We start from the raw sequence: 26,079 nt of genomic DNA on the forward strand, positions 1-26,079 counted from the left end.
AAGGAAGGAAGAAAGAAAGAAAGAAAGAAAGAAAGAAAGAAAGAAAGAAAGAAAGAAAGAAAGAAAGAAAGAAAGGAAGGAAAATCTTAAAAGCTACTGAATAGCAGGAAAACACACCTCACCATTAAGGACATCATAGCACAAGAACAGCGGATACTGACACTAAAGAAAAGAAGTGATACAGGCCAGAAACCTAAGTGAAAGTAACTCCAAAATAGAATGCACTAGAAAAGTATTTCACAGAAGTATCATTAAAATTCAGAAAAGTCATGACTTTTCTGAAAAAGTCATGACCCAGAGTAGAAGGAATGCTACCAGAGTCCTTCAGGCAGGAGCAAAGGGCACACTGGTGAGGGGAAATGTGGGAGTTCAGGGGTAGCCTCAGCAGCCGCCGTGTGGTGTGGATCGATGCATTGCAGCAGGCAGAAACAGTGACTGCAGCACTCAGGGAAAGAGCTGAAAGGACTGCAAGGTGGTTACCAGTTGGGCTCCACAGGAGACCTTGTCTCAAAAACAGCAACAGTAACACATATGGGAATCAATAAATCTAGCTTGTGAATGCTAAACCATGGAACTGTTTGAAATACTAATCGAAGGGTTGAAATGGATGTAAAAACTAAAATAATCTTTATTTTTACATTCTCTCTCTCTCTCTCTCTCTCTCTCTCTCTCTCTCTCTCTCTCTCTCTTGTGTGTGTGTGTGTGTGTGTATGCCTGTATGCCACAGCATGTTTATGGAGGTCAGAGAACAATTTTAGACAGTTAATTTTCTTCTTTGACCTTGTGGGGTCAAACTCAAGTCTTGAGGCTAGACAAAAAGCCCCCTTACCTGCTGAGCCATCTTGACAACCCAGATAAATAGAAGTTAAATATTCCAGAGGCACCTACCTGACTCATAAAGTGATAAAAGTATGCATTCATATATTAGTTTATGTTATTTTCTTCAAATTTCAAACCTTGTTATTCAAGATAACACTGAAAGAGGAAAATGTGGAGTTGGAACTCTGTATGGCCATGTAAGCCTTGATTTCTGAAGCAGGAGGATGGCTATGGATTCAAAGCCAACTTGACTTCACATTGTGAATTTGAAGCCAGGCTGGGCTACAGAGTAGACCCTACCTAACCACCCCCTGAAGAATAAGGTAATAAATGTGGAAATCAAAAAGCAGAGGAAAAACCTCATATTGCACAGAAGAAATAAAGAAACCAATACCAAGTAAAAATTCACAGAGGGCTGACACACCCCTGTCATCTTAGTTCTGGGGAAGTTGAAGCAGGAGGATCACAAGATGAGGGCCATCAAGGGCTACATAGTAAGTTAAAGAAGTCCAGACTAGACTATTAACCCACAGACACTGTCTAAAGAAACAGGTAAAAAAAGTAACTATATTAATAATATAATACAGTAAAATAATATAGTATATTAAATATAAATAAAAATTAATGGATTGGGTTTTTATTTTAAAATTTCTGTGCATATGTGAGTGTGTCTAAGTGTGGGTATGAATGTGTGTAAGTGTGTGTGTGTGTGTGTGTGGGGGAATACCATGCACATGTAGATGTGGGTGTTTGTGGAGACCAGAGGTTAATGGTGGATGTCTTCTCAGTTGATCTCCACTGCAGAGAGAATATCTTGTGTCTCCATGGATGTGGGCCTGTCAATAATAAATCTGACAGCCTATGGTGAAAGCAGGAACCAGGAGGTGGAACATCCTGGCGGCAGAAAGGATTCTGGGACAGTGTGAGGTAGGAGATTCACCCGCGGAACATGTGACAAGCCAGACGCATAGTACTTGAAAAACAGGTAACCAGCCACTTGGCAGAATATAGGTCAGAATAAATGGGTTATATTAAGTTATGATCTAGTGAAAGAAGAGCCTGGTAGTACGGCCAAGGTATTTGTAAATACATTTTGAATCTGAGGCTTCTGGGAGCGTGGGATTGGTAGGAAGAACCAGGTATAACTTCTATATTCCACCTAACTTTAAAAGACAGTTTTCACAGAACCTGGAGCTCAAAGATTCCACTATTTTGTCTGGTTAGTAAGTGCCAAGGATTCCCCTGCCCTCAGCTCTACAGTGTCTCCTCTTTTGGATGCTTGTTTCATATCACACCTAGAGCTTCATTGCATAGTCTGGGAGCACTGGGCAGATGAAGCCATTTTTGCAACCCCAGATTTGTATCAGGTCTTACTTAGATGATTGTGAATTTTTGTTGTTGTTGTTGTTATTCTGAGACAAGACCTCTTGTAGCACATACTGGCCCCTTGCTTACTACGTGGCCAAGAATGATGACTCGGATGATGAATATCCTCTTGTTTCTACCTCTTGAGTTCTGGGTTTACAGATGTGTACTCTTATAATGACTATGCCTGTTTGTATGTCGTGCTAGGGCTTCGTGCATGCTAGGCAAGCATTTAACCGGCTGAACGCCTTCCTAGAATCAACCTTTAAGTCTAACTATGTAATTGTGGAAGAGACTCATCTTGAGTTTTGGTACATAGATTAAAAGGCAGGCAAAAGACATGCAAATGATACTGGGCACCTATCTTAGCATACAAGAAGGGATCGCAAGGCAAGAGGTGTCACCACAGGTAAAGAGCACTGGCCTACCAGAAAGATCTTACAACTCTGCATGGGCTGCTGTGCGTCTCACTGGAAGATGTAAAAGCAAGTAGAGCTACAAGGAAGGTGGTCAAGGTGGCAGAGATCCACCAGTTGATGATTTAGTTGGGGATTGAGCATGGGCTTCTGGCATTGGTGGTGACCTGTGTTCTAATTCTGGTAAAATCAGATAAAATCCCTAAGACCATGAACTGGAGAATCCTGTTCAGCTCCAGCCTACAGACTTGTACAGCTTCTTACATATATTGTAAATACTCAGGTAATAAAAATGAGTACCCTGCCAGGTTTGTGAAACACCAAGTATCACACAGCCTTGACTGAGCTTGGTGCAGGGGTAGAACACTGGCCTAGAGAGTGAGGCATTGGGTTCAGTTCCCAGCACTGGGAAAACAAGACCACAGGCTGGATGCTTCTACAGCTCCCTGAAGAGGCCGTTGCCTTTCCCAGTCTGACCAGGATGAACCAGAGTCTGCGGAAGGGCACGAGAGGAAGCAGCAGGAAGGAGGACATGAGGAAGTAGGGTGAACAGATGTCTTTATAGACACTTGCAGCAGGCAGCTCGAACGATTCTGCTGGCTTCTGCATGTGGGAACCCCTTCGACACTCACCAATTTCCAGCACACTGTTGTCGTCCAGAGTCTCTGCAAAGACAAGAACTCGGAGACATGGGAGCTGCAGACACTGCCGGACAATCAGTTTGGCCACTTGGTGAATCCCGTCCCCAGTGGGAACGTGCAGTTCCTCCAGGTTTGTGAGAGAACCCAGAGCCTGGGCTGTGGGAGACACAAGAGAGCCATCCTCAGTAGTAGTTCCATCATGAGAGCCAATGACTTACACAGTCTGTCGTCTAGGAGGCCCCACCTAGCACAGGCCCTCCTCATCCCTGTCCTCTCCAAGGGCAGGAGAAGGGGTCAGCACACAGGTGCTCCCTGCTGCTCTCTGCCGCTGCTTCCTCCATCCTCCCCAGACCTGTCCGTTCACCCAAGTCCTCACTGTCTCTCCATTCCCACTTCCTCTCCCACAGCCAGGCTTCCTCTGGCTGCAGGTCACTTTACTGACTCCACAATGCCTTCATCCCACCCTTCTTTACCACCCCAGCACCTCAATGATTTCAGGCTGAGGAGACCCACACTAGACACTAAAGCATGGTCCACCACTGTGACAGCCCTCCTTCCCAAGTACACTCTGCTCAGCAGGATAGTCTGTAGATCACATGATCACTAAGTCTACCTCTGAAGCCCCAGAGAAACTATTCTGAAAACTTGCTAGCATGGACCAATGGTCCAGATTTATCTTTGGCTTTCCCTGTTTCAGCTCTTGAATGACGCCTGTCTCCACAGACCCTAATTCTTTTAGGAAAGAGCATTTAGAAATCAAGTCTAGGGATTCGGCCAGTTGATACATTGCTTGCTTAGCATGCTTGAGACCCTCGGCGAAGGGATAACCTCTTGTGCACTGTGTGGAAGCAGCACCTGTCAAAGAAAAGCTGATGGCCTCTTAGCAAAAGGTGGGAAGTACAAGGTTCTGGGTAAGAGATTGCAACTCTGGGAGATAGTCAGACATGAGAGATTCATCTCGAACTCTGAGCAAGTCAGACACATGAAACTGAGAAGACGTCACTAGCCATATAGAAGACAGCATAGTTTAAACCCGTTATAACAGTTATGAGCTAGTCAGGGAACAAGCCAGAGCTTGCGGCCTAGGCCTTTATTCATAAATAAAGAAGCCCCTGAGTTGATATTTGGGAACTGGGGTGCAGGTGGAAAAGCCCGCAGTTACACCCAGGTTCCATGCCCATGCCTCTGACCTGCACACATGTACTCAGGAACAAACATACTAAATAACTGAGCCTTGGTTTTGCTCTATTGTTTTGATAAAAAGCAAAGCAAGATGGGTATCCAGCAGCTCTACTGAGCCACCTATGAAAACTCAGGGAGTTTCTTGTTCTTGTCATATCTGCTTAACACAGCAAAACTGGATATAAAATTTCAGTTTCAAAACATGCTGACAGAAGTTATACTAGTATGCACAGGATTTAAGTTTCATTTAGTTGGATTAAATGATTTATTTGGGGGTTTTTAAAAGACAGTCTCACTCTATAGGCTGGCCTAGGACTCATAATCCCTCTGCCTCATCCTCCCAGTGCCACCATGGGCATGTGCCACCACTCCTGGGTTCTAAGTGATCTTTCTCAAATGGGTGACTTAAGACATGTATCCACTGAAAGAAATTACCCTAACTCTGTACAGAAAACAAAACTGTTTCAAACAGAAAAGAAATGAGCAGTTGAACCCTGGTGTTTGTTACTAGTAAAGGGCTTTCTGGTCTTTTCTGTGACTGTCCCGAGAGACACCTGTGTATGCAAATCTAGATTTCTATATATGTTTATATATTTATGGATGTTTATGGAATAGCAAACAATGAATTTTCACCAATATTTCCAATTTTTTGGTTCTTTCCTTTCTTGCTGACATTTGAAAAGCAACTTAACTTACATAGTGTGCATGTGTGTGTTTCTGTTTGTATGTGTTTGTGTGTGTATGCGTGTGTTGGCATATGTGTAGCATGGTATGGATTTAGGAGTTTAGAGATCGAAGGATGGCTTTTGGAAGTGGGCTCTTTCTCCTCCCATCATATGGGTACTAGAGATCCAACTCAGGTCATCAGCCTTGGTGCCAGGCCTCTTACTTGCTGAGCTGACTCCCAGTCCTTTTTCTTGACAAATTTATTTACAATTTTGGCAGACCTCTATGAAGAAAATCCTCAACTTCACTTTGTGACAGTATATATGCAGTCATTTTTTTAAAAAGAAAAAAAATCATTCACTTCATTAAGGATTCATTCCAAGCCAGGGCACAGGAGGCCAAAGAATTGCTTCCTTATGTCTGAGACAGATCAGCCTTCTGTTTCAGTATTTGTAATTTTCTTTTCCAGCAGCAGGGAAACTTGACTTTCTTATAGTCAGGATGCATTTTTACATAGTGAACCTGAGTCACATGTCAGTGGCCTTCTTAGGAGCTGATGTTGTCTTTGGTGCTTTACCATCATTTCCAAGGCCATAGCAAAGCCACCCAGTAGCTATCTCCACAGAAAGGAAGAAAAAGGAGGGGGACCCAGACTCTCCCATGGACACAAAAGTCTGGGAACTACTGTGGAGACAGCTCTGTATCCAATACCTCCACTATCTCCTTTTCCCCTGCTAGTGTCTCCCATATACAAAATCATTGTGTTCAATACTGTCTATAAGATTATTTTTCTTAACATAAATAGAACTCTTTATATGTATTCTGAAGCCTTTGAAACAAAAGGATATACCATTTTTAGAGTGGAAGCCCAACAACAAAGCTACACAGTGCCACCATGACCAGTTTCTATGCTAAGATGTCAGCAAGTCTGAGAATACTACATTTAATGATGTAAGGATGTGTGGGACCAATGGCTTCTGGAGGTGAGGCTGAGCATCAACATGATGTTCCAAAGCCCAGCATGGCTGGTACATAACCCTCGCTGGGCATCAGCACATTCCACCAACCACAGGTTCAAGCTTTAACAATTCCATGTGTACTAAACTTGTACAGGCATTTCTTTCTCATTCTCAGAAGAACACAATGTAACACATTTAAAAACAAAACATGGCATTGGGCATTGTAGGCAAAGGAGAGATGATTTAAAGTGTATACGGGATGTGTGGGGTCAGCGGCAAACTTTACTGCAACATTTTATATCACAAAGGATCATCTACTGTTTATAGCAGCAGCACGTCCTGGACCCAACTGTCATAACTTGCTTTGTTGTAGGTTCCCAGGAGGAGGAGAGGGGAAGGGAGGAGGAAAAGGAATAGAAAGAAGAGAAGGAGGAGGAGGGGAAGGAGGAGGGGGAGGGGGAGGGGGAGAGGGAGAAGAAGATCAGAAATACTGTTTTATAAGCTTACCAAACTTTTCTGATATTTCCTTATCTGGGAATTGTTGGTCTCTAAGATTCAATATCTTCAGAAAAACAAAGTTTGGCAAAATGTTGACTAGGAAAGGGAAAATAAAATTGAGTTAGGTCAGATACATTCCTATGACACAGAGAATTTAAAAAATGGTGAAACATGCTATAGCATTCAGACTGAATCACTATGACTAAGTAGAAGACACAACTCTGCAAATGAAATATTTAAACTGTGTTTATGTTTAAACTGTCATTTATTAACTGTAGCTCATTCACTCTTATGAGAGCCTCGCTGAGGATCAGGTTTTCTCACAGATCCCATGACATCAGTGGCATTTAGTTCTCAAGTATTTAATGACTCTGTGGACAGGAGCATCTGAGGTCAAGGCTGTACAGTTCTTACCAAAGGGCATGGCTTCAAAGCATTGTCCAGAAAACTCAATCTCTCTGAGTTTCTTGCAGGAAGCAAGTGCAGTCATGAGAGACTCACAATTCGAAAGGAAATTACATTTCAGATGGAAAACACGGAGATTTGGAGAGTTCTGAATCAATTTAACTGGAAAAGATGAAAGATGTTCAGAAATTAGATAAGACCACAAATTCCTGTCAAAGTTCCTCAGTCCATGAGTTGCAGCTACACTCAATAAACAGGCAGTGATTCAGTATCTAGATTTCAGACTACCCTGGGCTTCTACACTGTAACTGGCCAGTAAGCAGACGACTGGGGAGAAGTTCCTGACACTCTCTGAATCAGGTTTCTGTTCCTGTATTTCACCTTCAGTGTCAGCATTGTAACATGTCTGTGTTTGCACACTTCACTTATGCAATAAGAACTCTGTACAGAGTAACATTAAATGGAGAACAATTCTGAAGCACAACTTAAAATGTTTTTAAATTAAATTATCTATTTGCTGAGTGTGTGTGTGCAAGAGCACAAAAGCGCCATAATATATATGTAGCTATCAGAGGACAGCTTTGGGGGAAATCTGTTTATCTGTTTTATCTTCTTGCCATGTGATCCCACAGACCCAACCTAAGTTATTAGGCTTGGCAGCAAGCATCCACTGAGCAATCTTCTTAGTCAGAAAATTTTTGATTGGTTGGTTAGTTTTTGTTTCTGTAGGCCATGTAAGTGTGGAAATCACATAGGCTGGTTTTAAAGTTGTGACAGACAGTCCTTCTCAGGTATCCACCATTGCCCATGCTAGAGACTTTTGGTATGCAAATCTGCCATGTCTGTCCCCAGTTTGTATTTCTTCAGTGTTCAGTGTTCTAAAAATTATAATCTGATGGTATTTTAATCATTTTGCTAAATGACATGACCTAGAAAGATGGCTACACAGCTGTCTGGCAGCAGGAGGCTGGGATGGAGAGAAATGGAGAAAAGGTCAAGGCTGCTCCCAGTCAGATTCCTTCTCCCTGAGCGATCAGATCTTCACGTGGGAATAAAACAGCAGCACAAGAAGAGAACTCCTCACACTGATGTGGAGGGGAAGGGTTAGGAGTGGACAGCTCAAGTTGTAGAGTCAGATCTTCTGTTTGAAGATACACTTTCATTGCCTGATAATCTGAGCAGTCAATGACCTCAGTTCCCCCAGTCAACAAAAATCATTATGCCTTCTCTCACACAGTGGGTTTGAGGAATGAACTAGTATCTGTGAAGTGCTCAGAACAGTTCCTGACATGTTAAAGACTCGGGTTAGAAATAAATCTCTGCCAATCCTGTCCTCAGGCTCCATACTGTACTCGTGTGCCAGGGGCACAGTTGGGGAGTGCAGGCATCAGTGTTTCTTTCCCTGTAGCTGCAGGATAAGAACTGTAACATAATGTGGAGGGAGGCCCTGAGATCCTTCAGGAGTCATGTACACTGTACTGGCTATTTTTGTGTCAACTTGACACAGCTGGAGTTTTCACAGAGAAAGGAGCTTCAGTTGAGGAAATGCCTCCATAAGATCCAACTGTAAGGCATTTTCTCAATTAGTGATCAAGGGGGAAAGGCCCCTGTGGGTGGGATCATCCCTGGGCTGGTAGTCTTGGGTTCTATAAGAGAGTAGNCTGAGCAAGCCAGNGGAGGCAAGCCAGTNAAGAACATCCCTCCATGGCCTCTGCATCAGCTCCTGCTNCCTGACCTGNTTGAGTTCCAGTCCTGACTTCCTTTGGTGATGAACAGCAGNATGGAAGTGTAAGCCGAATAAACCCTTTCCTCCCCAACTTGCTTCTTGGTCATGATGTTTGTGCAGGAATAGAAACCCTGACTAAGACATACACATTCGAGTCTATGAAGGAGCCAAAGTAACATTCCAGCTTTTTCTGGATCCTCCAGAACTCATCCTTAAATCTCTGTGGTTGGTGAAACTGAATTGTTGCCCTCTTCTGATCAAATTCTTTTCTCAGCTGAAAAAAACCGTGCTTTCCATCTTTACATAAACCTTCATCTTCCCACTGATGCACTGGCAGACATTCAAGTTTCTTTCATAGTATAGCCCTTGGTTGCAGAAACTCTTTAGATCTGAGAGGCTGAACAGAGACTGGTAATATGGGGCCAGTGAAGGATCATCCCTCTGAATGAGAAGGGGCTTTTGTTCCCAGAATTCCTTGAAAAAAAGTCTCGACTTTGATGAATGAGATTAAACTTTCAAGGAAACTACTGTGGCTGTCAAAGTTTAATACAGAAAGCATATCAGGCAGCTCCTCCTTCACCTGCTTGTGAGGAACAGAATCTTCTTCGTTCTCATCCCGTGTGGGCTTCACTTTCTCTGGCATTGTTCACAAATAGGGAGGAAATGCGGTTTCATGTTGTCTGAAGGTTGACTTGGCTACAGCATGGAGGGGTGGGACAGCGTTATACCTGGTTTTGCTTATTTGTAATTGTTTAAAATGGGAGTAACACTTAATTGTCTGTCACTGAGTTAGAAAAAAGAAAGAAATCTCTGCCTTCTTGATGATTAAGAGCACTGATCCCACCCCTTCCCATGGACACAGTTCATGCTGTCAGGCCCAGGGAAGTTTTGACTAGTGATGATTTAATGGTTCTAACAATTACTAGCCAACTAGCTTTTCCAGCTGAGATGTGAACTGGAGATCAAGCACCATCCTTACCTAGTTTGGAGAGGTCAGACTCTGTGGAGGTTCGGATGGATAACTTCTCCATGTGATGGAGGTTTGGGAACTCTCCAGGAAGGACTGAGAGCACATCCGGTTTGCCATCTAGTCTCACACACAGTTCTTTCAGGCCCAGGAACTTGTGCAAGTTATGGAAGAGCTGATCTGGAAAGCAGCACAGAGTTCCAATCACTGAAGAGCCCAAGTGCAAGTTCTCAAGGTGCTGTGATCTTCAGCCATATTCATACTTCCAAGATGAAACTCCTCAGACATCCTAATAACTGACATCTCCATAACCAACAGTGTGGGAACATCTAGTTTTGCACATACAAAAGCATGCACAGCTGGACTCCTGCCTCCAACTCATAAAAGGCAAAAATTGGGTTAATGACACATGTACAAAATAAAACTATAAAACTCTTACAAAAAAGGGTAATGTTTAGAATCATGGACTTTAAAATGGATCTTTAGATGTGCTATAAAAAGCAATAACACATATATATATATTAGATCTCATCAAAATTAACAATCATTCATGTATCAACATAAAGAGGTAAAATGACAACATACAGAATGCAAGGAAAAGGCTTTCAAACAATGTGTATGATAAAGGTTTTGATGGGTTTAATTTTTTTCAAGCTGTTGATGGGCTTTGCATATGGTAGGCAAATACTTTCACCAGTAAGATATCTCACCTATAGCTCAAGAGTTTAATGCCCACAATATGCAAAGAACTCCTACAGCAGAACAATTTTGTCTTGTTTGAGAAAGGGTCTCACTCTATTCCCCAGGTTGGTTGAGAACTCATTGTGTAGAGTTGGCCTTAGACTCATGGCAATCCTCCTACCTCAGCCTCTGAAGTGTCAAGATTAAAAGTACAGCCCACCATGCATCATTAAATCTTTCAAATTACGAAGAATTTGAATAGACATTTCTCAAAAAAAAAAAAAAAGCCATTATGAGCAGTTGAGAATATGTTCAGTCTCATTCAGTCCCCGGGAGAATGCAAATCCCAGCCACAGGAGAAGATACTGACTGGCTGGAGTATGTTTATGATGAGCCAAAGAGGAGGGGGAATAAACCTAAAGGAGATGCGGAGAAGGTTGAGACTTGCACATTGTTGGTGGGGAGGTGATTTGGAGTAGCCACCTTGAAACACACTTGGGAAGTTTCTTTAAGGTTAAATGTAGGGGGAGATACCGATAGTAAGGTCTGGCTCCCTAATTGGTTTTTGTTTTGGTCAATAAAGAAAGTGGGAGCCAATTGCTGGGGAAAGGGGAAAGGTGGGGCTTCCAGGTCCCAGGAGGAAATGCAGACACAGAGAAAGAGATGAGGCACTTTTCGGCCAGGCTTTGGAATGAGAAGCATGTAACAACCATGTAAGATCTTGGGATAGCTAGAACTGGTGACCTCTGCCAGTGGTGGATGTCTGATATAGGCTATCTGATAAGGTTAGGCCAGGAGATGCCGTACCCATTAATTGTGTTATCAGGCTAGTTCAAAGATAATAACACTGTCTGAAAGTTTTTTCTTCCACAAAGCAAAGGTGTGCAGAGATAAAGAGAAGCTGGGTGGTTGATGGTGGCTTGGTGAAGCTAACCTGGAAGGGGCTAGGAGCAGGCTTGCAGCTCCTGGGAGAGGCCATAGCTGGGTGTTGGTGGAGCTAAGGTAGGAGGAATGGGCAAGTCAGGTGTGGGACTGGTGACAGCTGATCTCAGAGCTAAGCTGGGAGCAACGGTCCCAGGAAAGGCGGTAGTGTGTTCTTAAAATTACATGCAAGAGTTAAACTCAAAGAAGATGTGGTAGCTCACAGATGTCATCCCAGTGACTGGGAGGATGAGGAAGGAGGATTACCAAGAATGAACAAAGTTCCATGGTAGCCTAGACTATAGAATAAGACCCTGTCTCAAAACATTAGAATGGCCATAGGACCAAGCAAGTCTGTTACTCCTAGAACTATATCCAAATCAGCTGACAGCAGGGATCAAAATGACACTTGTAACACAAATGATCATGACAGCATTCCTCATAATACCTGGAAGATGAGATGGGAACAATCAGTGCTCATAGTGGATAAAAGGACAAGCAAAATGTAAAAGTACAACCCACCACTCCTTATCAGCTCTTTCAGATTGATTCTAAAGAATCAGAATAGATGTTTCTCCAAAAAAGTGACATATTCACACAATGGAATATTATTGACTCTGAAAGTCCTGATCCTCTCACCTCTGCCTCCTGAGTGCTCAGATTGTGCACATGTATAACCACACAAACTTTATGCAGTGCTGGGACTTGAATACAGAGCTTCGTCTATTCTACCCACCAAAAAAATCTCTGGTACTGCTTGGTCTCTAGTTTACATGAGATAAACATTATTTTTAGATCTGTGGAATGATTTTTATTATCAAAGTCAAAAATGCCTTTTATTTTCTCAGAGACTAGAGGTTGGAGCATGACTGTAATCTGATTTTTATTTTCTCAGAGACCAAATGTTGGAGTATGTCTGTAATCTGGAACTCAGAAAGTAGGATCAGGAGGCTCAGGCAGTTCAGGTAATAGTCAAAGACAAAATGAATTCAAAGTCAAACTAAGCTACACGAGACCATCTCCTAAGAGTGACATATGGCACAGGGATATGGCTTAGTGAGAAAAAGCTCTTGTCTCAAGCCTACCAACCTCATTTTAATCCAAAAGATCCATGGTGGAAGGGAAGAATGGTGTTCTTGAGGTTGCCTACCCCATACCTATGCTGTGGCATGGTCATATGCCCATACACACATCTGCAAACACACAAATGTAAATCTTATAACCCCCAAGGTCATCAAAAGCACATCTTGCTTTTGTCTTGTTTGTTTTAAATTTTTTGCAAACTGATGTTAAAGGTCAGTCTGCAGCAGATCGCCACTGGCATCCGGTTACTTCCAGTTCTTTTGCCATGGTTAAATGGCGGGACCCATTAACTAATACATGGAATGGTCCAGACCTTGTTTTAATCTGGGGAAGAGGTTCTGTCTGTGTTTTTTCACAAAAAGAAGGTGGAGCACGATGGCTGCCTGAAAGACTGGTTCTTCAAGTGGACACAGATCCTGAATCTTCTAGTAAGTATGACTCTAACCTCTTTGATGGCTAAAAATCCTTTTTAGCTAAAAAAGTTAATTTGGAGCACAGCCTCCAAACTCAGAGAATTTTCGTCTTTTCTGCTAATTCTCAAAGTCACCTCCCCCACGCCAAGAGAGGTCAGAGTCTGAGCTTGATCGTTGCTAATTTGCAACTGAATAAAGTACCTGGACTTCCCCCAAAAGAAGCTTTTTTCCTGTTGCTTTTCAACTATCTCGACTATTTTTCAAGCAGGTCAGTCTCTCCTTACAGCCTGATTTCAGCAAGTATGCAGCCTCACCTCCAGCAAGTGCAGGTGGCAGAAATTCATCAATATGAAGAAGCATATTAAGTATATATTGTGGCTTTGGTCTGATGTGGGAATAAGGTGTGCTATAAGGACCGATCAGCCAATGACAGGCACCCAGATTTTGGAGCTATATCAATCTAAGACAGAGGTACATGCCAAGAGGCTGTGGTTTGTTAATAATATACCACAGAGCCATGTTTGTATAAAATAAAATAAAGAGCATGTATGCTCTTTGACAGATAAGAATGGCTTGGGAAAAATCTGAGTCCCCAAGCCAGGCGTGGCTGCCATCCACCATAACTCCCAGGCAGGACTATGGAGCATAAATACATTTTATGTCTCAGTCCAGCTATTTTTATTATATAATCAGGGGGGAAATTGTAGCCTCCCTCAGCCTTGAAGCAGGCTGATTCAGACTTTGCTGCCACTGAATATGAGATCACCTGCAGTGTAGCCTTCCGACTTACATGGCTATATTGTTATGTCAACTACCGCTGCTCTTCTCTGAGACTCTGCTACCTGCTGAGAGACCCTTGAGTCGCCTACAGGCTGGCTCCAGGCACCAAGAATGGATTGGCAGGGGATGGGCCTCTCCCCCTTTATAAGCACATTCTCTTAGTAAACTCACAGGCCTTGATCAGAGAAAACTTGTCTCGGCCTCATTATTTTCTCTCACCATCTAGTCTCTCTCTCTTTCAGCCCCAGCCTGCCTTCCAGAAATACCTGGTTCATGTAGGGCATGGGCCGGCTTACTACTACTACATAAAACACACTCAAACAAAAAATTAAAACACAAAACTGTAGACAAGAAAAGCATTCCTAAGCATGCAACAGCTAAAGACAAAAGCTAGCCCAGTTATAATTATGAAATTAAAAGAAAACCCCAAGCATTTACATTGCTATCAAAACACATAAATAACTATAAAAAATTTAATGAAAGTCAGAGAGACTCTGTACTAAAAGTCATCACATACTACTTAAGGAACGACAAAACTAATAGATATTTCTTTTCGTTGGTTTCTGTCACCTTGAAACAAGCCAGAGTTATCAGGAAAGAGGATCCTAAATTTAGAATGCCTATAGGGAAGTCTGCATTTTTTTTGACTAGTGGTTAATGAGGGAGGGCCCAACTCAGTGGGAAAGATGGTGCCAACCCTGGGCAGGAGGTTGGGAGTTGAATAAGAAGGCTACTTATTCCTAGGAAATAAGTAGCCATGGGAAAAGAAGCTACACTCCTCTCTGCTCTGGTCTACAGTTCTGCCATGAAATTGTTCAATGATAGACTGTGTGACATGGGAGTTGGAAGGTATGATAAACACATTTATCCCTAAGTTGCTGGTCAGAATGTTTTATTACAGCAACAGAAACATAAATAAGACTATATTGTTCTCTCTTTTTAATCTTCTTCTAGAGAAGCTAACCCCCTCTTCCTTCTGACAACCAGAGTGGGAATAATTCTCCAGCATCATCTTACTCACAGTCCACCATTTACTAATAACAATTCAAGTGCCCTTAAAAGCTCTTCAAGCAATAAAGTTAGTATTAAGCAAACTTTTTGTGAATTATATGAAAGTCAGTCTATGATTCAGGGCCTTATATTGATTTATACACTGCCCCAAACAGTGTGTTTAGATCTCATCTATCAAGGTGCATTTATGAAGAGATGAAACCGAGATGTTTCACTCATCTAAGCCATGAAGGAGACGCAGTGTCAAGCAGAGTGGTTATGGGAATACACTCGGGGATACCTGGTAACTGGTTTGTCTCTGAGACCTCCAGAGACTGCAGGGCAGGCAGGGTGAGAAGCAGCTCCTGTTCTGCTCTGCTGAGCTCCAGCCTGGACATGGAACACTTGGTGACAGAGGCCTTACTCAGTTCCAGAGCTGGGCGGATGCTTTCAAGGAAGCCACTGCTGTCGAATAAACAGAACTCAATACTCTGTGAAGCTGAGAAGACTTCCATGAGGACCTGGAGCAGTGCTTGATCTGCTGGACCTGTGTTGGCCACTCCAACTTCCAGCCTAGGGATCTTGTATGGCTTGGGGGACAATTTCCAGTAGCCAGTACTAATATTTAGTGGGATCTGATGTTTCATATCCTCATACTTCTTTATTATGTGTTTCTTTTCAGATAGATTTTTCTGGACTTCATTTATAGGTTGAAAGGCAATGGTATAGTCCTGATCTATAGTTGGTGGCTGTACTTTTTCAAAAGATTTTTCCATGAGTGAAAAATTGATTCTCTGTACACAGATATTTCCATTTAATGAGACCTTAATACTCTTCAATAACAACAAGGTTTCTGGATGGTCCCAAAAGTACTGTAAACTCAAAACTTTCAAATCCAGTGTTCTCCCTCGAAGGAACTGCAAAATAACTGGAGAACATGCAGCAACTGTGTTGCTTTCATGAGCAAAGTTTAGAGCAATGCGCAATAAGTTTTCTGAGATGAACAAAGAAAAAGATTCAGGAGACAGCTGCCACAATCCTCTAAGACACTGAATCCACAGCAAAGCTTCTGGATGGAGCTTCATGTAATCCTCATTTTCAGACATGTTATCCAATGACACATTCTCATCCACCAACTGAAGCAAATGAGATACAACTGCTGGCCCTGCCTTTGATGAAGGGTGGCTGGAGACATATTTCAAAAAAGTGTGGTAGATGCTCATAGCCTTCAGAGGTGAGTTAATTTGTCTCAAATAATAAAGTCCAAGATCTTGGTCTCTCTGCCTATCTGAACTCAGGAGTTCAGTCAGCCTCATGGCAGCAAGAAACTCCTGGAACAGAGGACCTAAAAACCGGTAGACTGGTCTCAGTCTCTGGGCGGTGAATTTGCTCATCAAGTAGGTGGTGAGCTCTTCATCTTCATCAACTCCTGCCTCTGCCAGGTCATCACTATTGAACTCAAAGCATGATGAGAAAAGACCTGTCAAGGCCAGCTGCCCACATGAGGTCACGGTGGCCTGGAGAGGCTTAGCTGCAGCTTTGTGCTTTAAGGACAGGTATTGCATGTAGGCCTTGAAAAGGGCCACATCCTGAAAGGGCTGGTCAGATAGATTTCCAAACCAGTCAGTACATACTGCTGCCACGAAGAGGGGGGTCTTATGAATTCCCTGTAAATCTTCATGAAATCCAAAGTAATTTATAAATTTTCGTACACGCATTATGTCATGTGAAAAAAGCTTCCGTAACACAGAGACAGTATTATAGAAGGGAAACTCTTTGATCTCTAGACTCGTATCTAGGTATGGGCGGATGCCCCTGACCCTGTTTGTATGCACAGCAATCAATAAGCAGGTCCGTGACAAGTAGTTTTTTGTAATCAGTGTGTGGAGGGCTTGGGGGAGTGAGGCCAGCCCGCTGTAGTCATCCAACAGGAACAGCACCTGGTGTTGTAACTGCTGGATGCTGCTGCTCAGACATGCTTCACTAATGCAGCCTCCTGCCCCTAGGAGTTGGGCACAGATGATGTTGGCCAGTCCCTGGTCTGGTGTGGTGGAACTCAGGGAGAGGTAGAAGACCAGCTGGAACCTGTACAACAGGGGGCAGCATCCTGATGCCCAGAGAAAAGCTATTCTCTTCAGGAAGGTTGTCTTTCCACTGCCAGTTTCCCCCTCCACACACATGACAGAGCTGAGATTGGAGAAGACCTCAGGGATCGTCAGGGCCCCCTGCACAGGCTGGCTGATGTGTTTTGAAATGATGGACACATCGCAGCCGAGCAAGTGGTCAGTGCCAAGGATGGAGCACACTTCTGCCAAGTTCATGTGGCGAAAAGTGGCTTTAGTGTAGGTGTCTCTCAGCTGCTCACTCAGACTCCTGGCCTCTTGAAACCACTGGGCTTCACTCTGACCCAAGTCTGTGGAGGGAAGATAGGTCCCACTGGATGCACATCCACGTCCTCGAGCTTCACTGTGGTCCTGGTCTCTACAGTGAACAGACACAAAGCTGGATGCGGGTTCAAGTTCCTGGGCTTCACTTGGAGAAACATCTGTAGGGGATAGAATGGAGACCTAGTTTGAAATGCATTCAAACCTCCTAGGCTTTGTTACACTGTCTTGCCTCTCAACTATGGCTGGCCTTTCCTCCAGTGTCCTACAATTTGAGGTCCTCCCAGACCTTTTCATAGCATCAGAATGATGTCCTAGCCTCCCACTTGACCTGGGCAATTAGGCAGGATTCTGAAGACTACTCTGTCACCCTAGCTCCCTTCTGAGCTCTCAGGAGACCAGCTTGCTGCGCGGTGCCTTTAATGCTGGCTGGTCTGGGTCTGACACAAGGACTCTGTTATTAGTCCTGCATTCACTCTCAGGAAGCCACAGGAATGCTACCTCTGTCATCCACACTTCCCTTCACCTCAGTGCTCTCCTCTCTAGCAGCTCCCTGGACAATTATAAATACACTTTCCTTTCAAATCCTATGGATGAATACCCAGAATCCCATGCTGCTTTTCAATGCTTACCCAGCACTGTAGAATGAACTGCTGCTGGATCATCGTGGTTGTTTTCACTTGTTGTTTCCTTTAAAAGATAAATCCTTTATTACATCAAAACTGGGTCTTAAATCAAGATAGGGCAATATATTATCACTGATGTCCACCATCCTCTCAAAACACACTACACTCAATGCTGAGTGAAGGAAGAGTGCTCCACACATTGAAGAGTTAACCTCACACATCTGCACAAGTGTGTGCCTAGGTAGTACATGCACAGTGTATGCATCCTCGCTATGGGGAGCACTGTGGGAGTACTCAAATTGTACCATGTACAACAAGAATGGTCTTCAAAGTGCATTAAGCACAGCCTCTGTCCTTAGTCATTAGTTAAGTCTCCTTACATGTTTACGTCAGACACTGGGATGGATGCAGAAGGATTATTGCACACACACACATTTTGAGTAAGAGAGTTTCATGTAGTGTAGGCTGGTCTGGAATTCCTGTGTATCCAAGGGCAACACTTCATTCTCCTTTCTCCATTTCCCAACTGAAATGACCCTCCACATACCACTATGTGGAGAGCCGTGCCGCAAGCAATCGCCATTATAAGATAGCGCTGGCTTCTGCTGTGCCTAAGTAGTAAACAAGTCTTGTGCACAAGTGCAAGAGTGAACTCACGCCTAGTCACTGCCNATCTCGGGGTGTAGTAATGAGGTGATGGGCGAGCAACAAATCAGGAGCTGACACACCACATCAGGTGCTGAAACGTCATGCTGAGGGCTATATAAGCAGCACCATTTTCTGGGGTCTGAGCCTTCCCTCCTTAAGAAGCAATAAAGCTTGCCGCAGAAGAATCCGGTTGTCCGAGTGTGTTCTTGCCAGCGAGAACGATAGCTTGGGACACCACTAGCTTCAATATTACTCTTTTTTTCTTTTCTCGGACTCCAAACATCTTTACCTGGTTTTATTCAGAGTTGAACATCTCTTTGTTTTTATTAGAGGAATGTCTAGTAGCTGAGCTTCAATCCCGCACTTACAATGTCAACTGCACATCTGACAAAAGGCTGATATCTACAATCTATAAACAATTCAGGAAACTCGACATCAACAAACCAAATCAACCATTTAAGAATATTTAAAATTAGAGATTCTCAACAGAGAAATCGCTAAAGGCCTAGAAGCACTCAAAGAAATGTTTAGCATCCTTAGCCTTCAGGGAAATGCAAATCAAAATGACTCTGAGATTCCATTTTACCCTCCTGAGAATGGTTAAGATCAAAAACTCATTCAACACTTTATACTGTTGAGGATGTGGAGCAAGGGGGAACACTTCTCCATTGATGATGTGAATGCAAACTTGTACAGTCACTTGGGAAACCAAATTGGTGGTTTCTCAGAAAATTGAAAATAGATCTACCTCAAGATCCAGCTATACCACTCCTAGGCATATAGCCAAAGTATGTTCCATCCTACGACTAGGACACTTGCTCAACCATGTGCATAGCTGCTTTACTTGTAAGAGCCAGAAACTGGAAACAACCTAGATGACACTCAATGGAAGAATGGATTAAAAAATATTTGGTACATTTACACGATGGATTATTACTCAGCTATTAAAAACAATGACATCATGAAATTTGCAGGCAAACTGATGGAACTAAAAAATATATCATCCTGAGTGAGGTTACCCAGAGACCCAGAAAGAAAAACATAGTTTGTACTCACTTATAACGCTATATTACCCATTAAGTAAGGAATAACCATGCTACAATCCATAGGCCCAAAGAAGCTAAATAGCAAGGAGGGCTCAAGTGGAGTTGTGTGACTCTCACTGAGAAGGGGAAATAAACTAGAGATCATGAGTGGATGGGGGAGGGGACTAAGTGATCATGGGAGGGAGATGGGAGCAGAAGGGATCAGGTGGGGGAGGACAAAGGAAGAAAGTACTGGAAGAGACAACTTCAATGGAGGTGACATCTCTGGGATGAGCTAGAAACCTATGGCAAAGGAAACTCCCAAGAATCTACGAAAATGCTCCTAGCTAAGATTCCTAGCAATTGGAGATATGGAGCCTGAACGGGTCTTCTCCTATAATGAGGCAAGACTTCCAATAGAGAGACTAGGACACCAACTAAGCTGCAAAACTTCAAACTACAATTTGTCCTGCCTACACAATGTGCAGGGGTAAAGATGGAGCAGAAATTCAGAGAGTGGCCAACAAATGACTGGTCCATCTGAGACCCATGCCATGAGAGAAAGCCCATCATGACATTGTTAACAATGTTAGGCTAGGCTTGCAGAATGGAGCCTAGCATAACTGTCATCAGAGAGGTTTCATCCAGCAACTGGTGGAAACAATTGCAGAGACCCACAGCCGAACATTAGGGAGAGCTTGGGGAGTTCTATGGAAGACGGAAAGGAAGGATTGAAGGAGCCCGAGGAGTTGAGGATATCGAAGAAAACCTATGAATTCACTAACCTGGGCTCATAGGGGCTCACGGAGACTGAACTGCCAACCAGAGAGCATGAGTGGGTCCTCTGCACATATGGAACAGATGTGTAGCTTGGTCTTCATGTGGGACAACTAACAGCAGGAGCAGGCACTGCCTCTAACTCGATTTCCTGACTGTGGGACCCATTCCCTAGTCTAGCCTCAAGAGGAGAAGATGTGCCAAGTCCCACTGCAACTTGATGTGCCAAGGCTGGTTGATATTCAGGGGAGGCCTCCCTTTTTCTGAAGAGAAGGAAAAGAGGAGTAGATTGGGGGCAGAGGAGGGGGCAAGATGGACTAGGAGAAGAAGAGAGAGGGGAAAATTCAGCCATTTCAGGCTCCATTAATTAATTAATGGAACTGAAAATTCAAAATACAAGAGATTTATCAAGTCAACCAGGATTGCTAAGTTGTTTTGTTTTTCTTTATTTTTCCTCCATTTTCGTTTGTGTTTTTAAAAAGATTTATTTATTTATTTATTTATTTATTTATTTATTTATTTATTTATTTATTGTGTACAGAGTTCTGCCTGCATATATGCCTGTACACCAGAAGAGGATGCCAGATCTCTTACAGATGGTTATGAGCCACTATGTGGTTGCTGGGATTTGAACTCAGGACCTCTCATCCTTTGGTTGCTGGGATTTGAATAGTCAGGGCTCTCATCCTTTGAGCCATCTCTCCAGCCCTTGTTTGTATTTGTTGCTGTTGTTATTGTTGTTCTGTTGTTTGAAGTGCTGTCTTATACTATTGTCCAGGCTAATATTGAACTCCTAAGTATTCTCCTGCCTTAGCTTCCAGACTGTTGTTTTTCAGGTATGAGTCACCATGCCATTCTCTGTTCTGTTGCATGAGAACCAGCATACCTATTGTTGTCATACTATGAGGTGACGGTGAACAGATAGATTGTATGTCAGAGAAACATGTAGGACTTAGACTGCTATCTGAGTTCACGATCTTGCTGCCCATTTGCTTTCCTTAAAGACATAAGCCTGCAGGTCAGGGATGTTGCTCTGTCATAGATTCATTGCGTAGCACACACAAGACCTTGGGTTTGATTTCCTTGATTGCAGTAAAGAACAAAAATCAAATGGGAAAGGTGGCACACATTCATAATCCCAGCTTTTGGAATGTTTAAAAAGAAGGATTGCAGATTCCCAGACAGTCTGGAATTTGAAAATAGCAAGTTCAAAGTCAGTCTGAGATGTACAGTGAGAACCTGTCCCAAACAAAATTTCAACCAAACAAAATGAAACCTGCCTTGCACATCTCAAAAGAAGTAAGAAGTCAAGCCCACTGCCCTCCAGAGATTGAAGATGGGGTCCAGGTAGCTTGGATGTTTATCAGGAATAAGGCTGAAAGAATTTCACCATGTAGACTTCTTACAGGAGAAGGGGTGGACTGTGTGTTTCATGAAGTTAGATATTGGGTCACCCTCATTCACTGTGAAGTTCCTGTCTATACTTATCACTTGGGAGTACTTTCTAGATACTTGTAGAATTTCCTTAAGTCTGATACATTTACAAATGGCAAGTGCTGTTCACAAAAGTGCTGCTGAATCAGAAGAGGGCAGTGTTCATTACCATGGCTTCTGGAAGTACAAACTGGCTCTGAAGGGCTGGAATCACTTCTGCAGAGGACTTCAGGGTTTGGAGAAACACACAGCTATGCAGAGGAGAGAAAAGTCATAAAATGGTTCAGTGCAATTAAGTGTTTTCATTAGCTTTGTAGAAACATGAAGATTCAGGGCCAAGAATGAAGTAGAAAGCTAACATTTTCAGTGACCCTGTCAGTGCTCCACTGTATAAACATTCAGTCTCTGGCTTTCAATAACATAATAAATGTGGTTTGTAAAGTAATGGTAAGGATATTCGGGGAAGGTGTTGGGATGAGTACAGAGTTATTTTCTGTCCATGATCCATCTAAGATGAGAAAACTCTATTCATTCTTGAAAAAAAGAAAGAAAACAGGCTAAAAATTGTCTAAACAAAGTGTGCAACTTAGAATTTAATTAGGAATAATATACTATCATGTGGTCAGACTGTCAAAAACAAACAAACACACAAGATTCAAGTGTGCCAACTACATAAAATCTATGTTAAATGTAAAAACACAGGTATCACACAATTAAATTAAAATTTAAATTATAATATTCAGGGCTTAGAGATGACACCCTGGACAAATACTTGCTGGATGAACATGAAGAACTGAGTTTAAATCTCCAGCACTTATGTAAAAAGCTAGGCAGTGGGTGCAGTGACTTTAATCTTAGTTCTGGCAAGGGAGGGGTTTACTAGAAGATCTCAGGGGCTTACTAGAGAGCCAGTTAAGTCTAATAGGTAAGTTCCAGGGTTAGTGAGACACCTTGTTAGACAGAACTACAGATCTATTGCTCAACACACAATACACTTTGCTTTCAGGATTGAGAGAAATCAAGCCGAAGAGGCTCTGCAGTCTGTGAGGAAGAAAGGCTATCAGCAGTATTACCCACGGGCAAAACAGGCAGGATTTGTCCAGTGCTGAGTAGTGGCATGAAGGTTTGGGGGTAACCAACTGCTTTTGAACTGGATTGGAGGCCTGCTTCACAGGAGAGAATTCATACTGGTACTCTCAACCTGGTCAAGCTGGATATCATGGTCCACATCTGTAAATCTCAGCACTTGGGTGGCAAAGGCAAGCAGATCTCTGTGAGTCAAAGGTTAGACTAGTCTACATAGCAAGTTCAGACAAGCTACCGCTACATACCAAGACCCTATCTCAAAAAAGACAATACCCCACTCTCATCAATGGACAGATCTTAGAAACAGAAACTAAACAGGGACACAGTGAAACTAACAGAAGTTATGAAACAAATGGATTTAACAGATATCTATAGAACATTTCATCCTAAAACAAAAGGATACACCTTCTTCTCAGCACCTCTTGGTACCTTCGCCAAAATCAACCATATAATTGGCCACAAAACAATCCTCAACAGATAAAAGAAGATTGAAATAATACCATGCATCCTATCAGATCACCATGGCCCAAGGCTGGTCTTCAATAACAGCAAAAACTACAGAAATCCCACATACACATGGAAACTGAACAACTCTTTACTCGGGGATAACTTGGTCAAGAAAGAAATAAAGAAAGAAATTAAAGACTTCATGGAATTTAATGAAAATGTTGACACATCATACCCAAACCTATGTGACACAATGAAAGCAGTGCTAAGAGGAAAGTTCATAGCACTAAGTGCCCTGGTAAAGAAACTGGAGACATCTTACACAAACAATTTAACAACACACCTGAGTGCTCTAGAACAAAAAGAAGCAAACTCACCCAAGAGGAGTAGAAGGCAGAAAATACTCAAACTCAGGGCCAAAATCAACCAAATAGAAACAAAGAAAACAATACAAAGAATCAGCAAAACCAAAAGCTGGTTTTTTTTTGAAAGAATCAACAAGATAGATAAACCCCTACCTAAATTAACTAAAGGGCCAAGAGGCAGTATCCAAACTAATAAAATCAGAAATGAAAAGGGAGACATTACAACAGAAATGGAGGAAATTAAAAAAAATCATCAGCTCTTACTATAAAAGCCTATACTTAAGAAAACTGGAAAATCTAGATGAAGTGGATGGTTTTCTAGACAGATGCCACATACCAAAGTTAAATCAAAAGCAGGTAAACTATCTAAACAGGCCCATATCACACAAGAAAATAGAAGTCATTAAAAACCTCCCAACCAAAAAAGCCCAGGGCCAGATGGATTTAGTGCAGAATTCTACAGACCTTCAAAGAAGACCTGATACCAATTTTCCTCAAACTATTCCATAAAATAGAAACAGAAGAAACATTACCTAACTTGTTATATGAAGACACAATAAAGACCACATAAGGACCCAACCAAAAAAGAGAACTTCAGACCAATCTCGCTTATGACTATCGATGCAAAAATACCCAATAAAATTCTTGCACACCAAATCCAAGAACACATCAAAACCACCATTCACCACAATCAAGTAGGTTTCATCCCAGGGACGCAAGGTTGGTTTAATATAAGAAAATCCATTAACATAACCCAACATATAAACAAACTCAAAGAAAAAAATATCACATGATCTTTTCCTTAGATGCAGAAAAAGCATTTGACAAAATAAACACCCCTTCATGTTAAAAGTCTTGGAGAGATCAGGAATTCAAGGCCCAAACTTAAACATAATAAAAGCAATTTACTGCAACCCAACAGCCAATATCAAATTAAATAGAGACATATTTGAAACAATCCCACTGAAATCAGCGACAAGACAAGGCTGCCCACTCTCCCCATATCTAGTCAATATGGTACTCAAAGTGTTAGCTAGAACAATAAGACAACAAAAAGAGATCAAGGGGATACAAATTTGTAAAGAAGAAATAAAGGTATCACTATTTGCAGATGATATGATAGTATACATAAGCGACCCCAAAAATTCTACCAGAGAACTTCTCCAGCTGATAAACAATTGCAGCAAAGTCGCCTGATATAAAATCAACTCAAATAAATCAGTAGCCTTTCTTTATACAAACAATAAACAGACTGAGAAAGAAATTACAGAAACAATTCCCTTCATAGTAGCCTCAAAGAGTATAACATATCGTGGGGTAACTCTAACCAAACAAATGAAAGACCTGTTTGACAATAACTTCAAGTCTCTCAAGAGAGAAATCAAAGAAGATCTCAGGAAATGGAGAGATCGCTTATGCTCATGAATTGGCAGAATTAACATAGTAAAAATGGCAAAAACCCAGAATAGTGGAAACAATTCTCTCTCTCTCTCTCTCTCTCTCTCTCTCTCTCTCTCTCTTTTTCTTTCTTCCTTCATCTCTTTCTTTCTTTCTTTCTTTCTTTCTTTCTTTCTTTCTTTCTTTCTTTCTTTCTTTCTTTCTTTCTTTCTTTCTTTCTTGTGAAAACAATTCTTAACAATAAAAGAATGGCTGGGGGGAATCACCATCCCTGACCTCAAGCTTTACTACAGAGCAATAGTGATAAAAACAGCATGGTATTGGTACAGAGACAGACATGTTGATCAATGGAATAGAATTGAAGACCCAGAAATAAAACTATACACTTATTGTCACTTGATCTTTGACAAAAATATACAATAGAAAAAAAGAAAGCATCTTCAATAAATAGTGCTGGTCTAACTGGCTGTCTGTATGTAGAAGAAAGAAAATAGACCCATATTTGTCACCTTGCACAAAGTTCAAGTGGATCAAAGACCTCAACATAAGTCAGATACACTCAATCTAATAGAAGAGAAAGTGGGAAAGAGCCTTGAACTCATTAGCACAGGAAGAAATTTCGAACTCTAATTGCTCATGCTCTAAGATCAAGAATTGATAAATGAGATCTCATGAAACTGGAAAGCTTCTGTAAGGCAAACGACATAGTCAATAGGACAAATCGGCAACCTACAGATTTGGAAAAAAAAAAAAAACTTCACTAACCCCATATCCAATAGAGAGCAAATATCCAAAATATATATAAAGAACTCAAGAAGTTAATAACCAAAAACTAAACAACCCAATCAAAAATGGGTTATAGAACTAAACTGAGAATTCACAACCGAAGAATATCAAATGGCTGTGAAGTACCTAAAGAAATGTTCAAAGTCCTTAATGATCAGAGTAATGCAAATCAATGACCCTGAGATTCCACCTCACGCCAATCAAAACGGCTAAGATCGAAACCTCAGTTGATAACACATGTTGGAGAGGATGTGGAGAAAGAGGAACACTCCTCTATTGCTGGTGGGATTGCAAACTGGTACAACCACTCTTTAAATCAATCTGGAGGTTCCTCAGAAAATTGGAAATAGATCTACCTGAAGACCACTATTGGAAATATACCCAAAAGATGTCGCAGCATCCCACAGGGGCACGTGTTCCACCATGTTTATAGTGGCATTATTTGTGATAACCAGAAGCTGGAAACAACCCAGATGTCCCACAACGGAAGAACAGTTCATTTACACATTGGAATACTACTCAGATATTAAGAACGAGGACAGCCTAAGTTTTTCAGGCAAATGGATGGAACTAGAAAATATCATCCTGAGT

General features: G+C 42.1%; 1 protein-coding gene across 3 annotated transcripts in view; it reads right to left on the bottom strand.

Moving 5' to 3' along the window:
- The window catches only part of LOC110308703 (baculoviral IAP repeat-containing protein 1b), a 58,352-nt gene that overhangs the window by 1,584 nt on the left and 30,689 nt on the right, over positions 1 to 26,079 (bottom strand). For all 3 annotated transcript variants that reach the window (XM_021181109.1, XM_021181110.1, XM_029468286.1), the window contains 7 exons: positions 21,576 to 21,657; positions 17,529 to 17,586; positions 14,814 to 17,057; positions 9,657 to 9,824; positions 6,961 to 7,113; positions 6,556 to 6,642; positions 3,233 to 3,397 (listed from right to left, as the gene is read on the bottom strand). In XM_021181109.1, coding sequence (XP_021036768.1) covers positions 3,233 to 3,397; positions 6,556 to 6,642; positions 6,961 to 7,113; positions 9,657 to 9,824; positions 14,814 to 17,057; positions 17,529 to 17,586; positions 21,576 to 21,657 — 2,957 coding nt within the window. The remainder of the gene's footprint in view (positions 1 to 3,232; positions 3,398 to 6,555; positions 6,643 to 6,960; positions 7,114 to 9,656; positions 9,825 to 14,813; positions 17,058 to 17,528; positions 17,587 to 21,575; positions 21,658 to 26,079) is intronic.

The sequence above is a fragment of the Mus caroli genome, chromosome 13 (assembly GCF_900094665.2).
Source record: "Mus caroli chromosome 13, CAROLI_EIJ_v1.1, whole genome shotgun sequence".
NCBI classification, from domain to species: domain Eukaryota; kingdom Metazoa; phylum Chordata; class Mammalia; order Rodentia; family Muridae; genus Mus; species Mus caroli.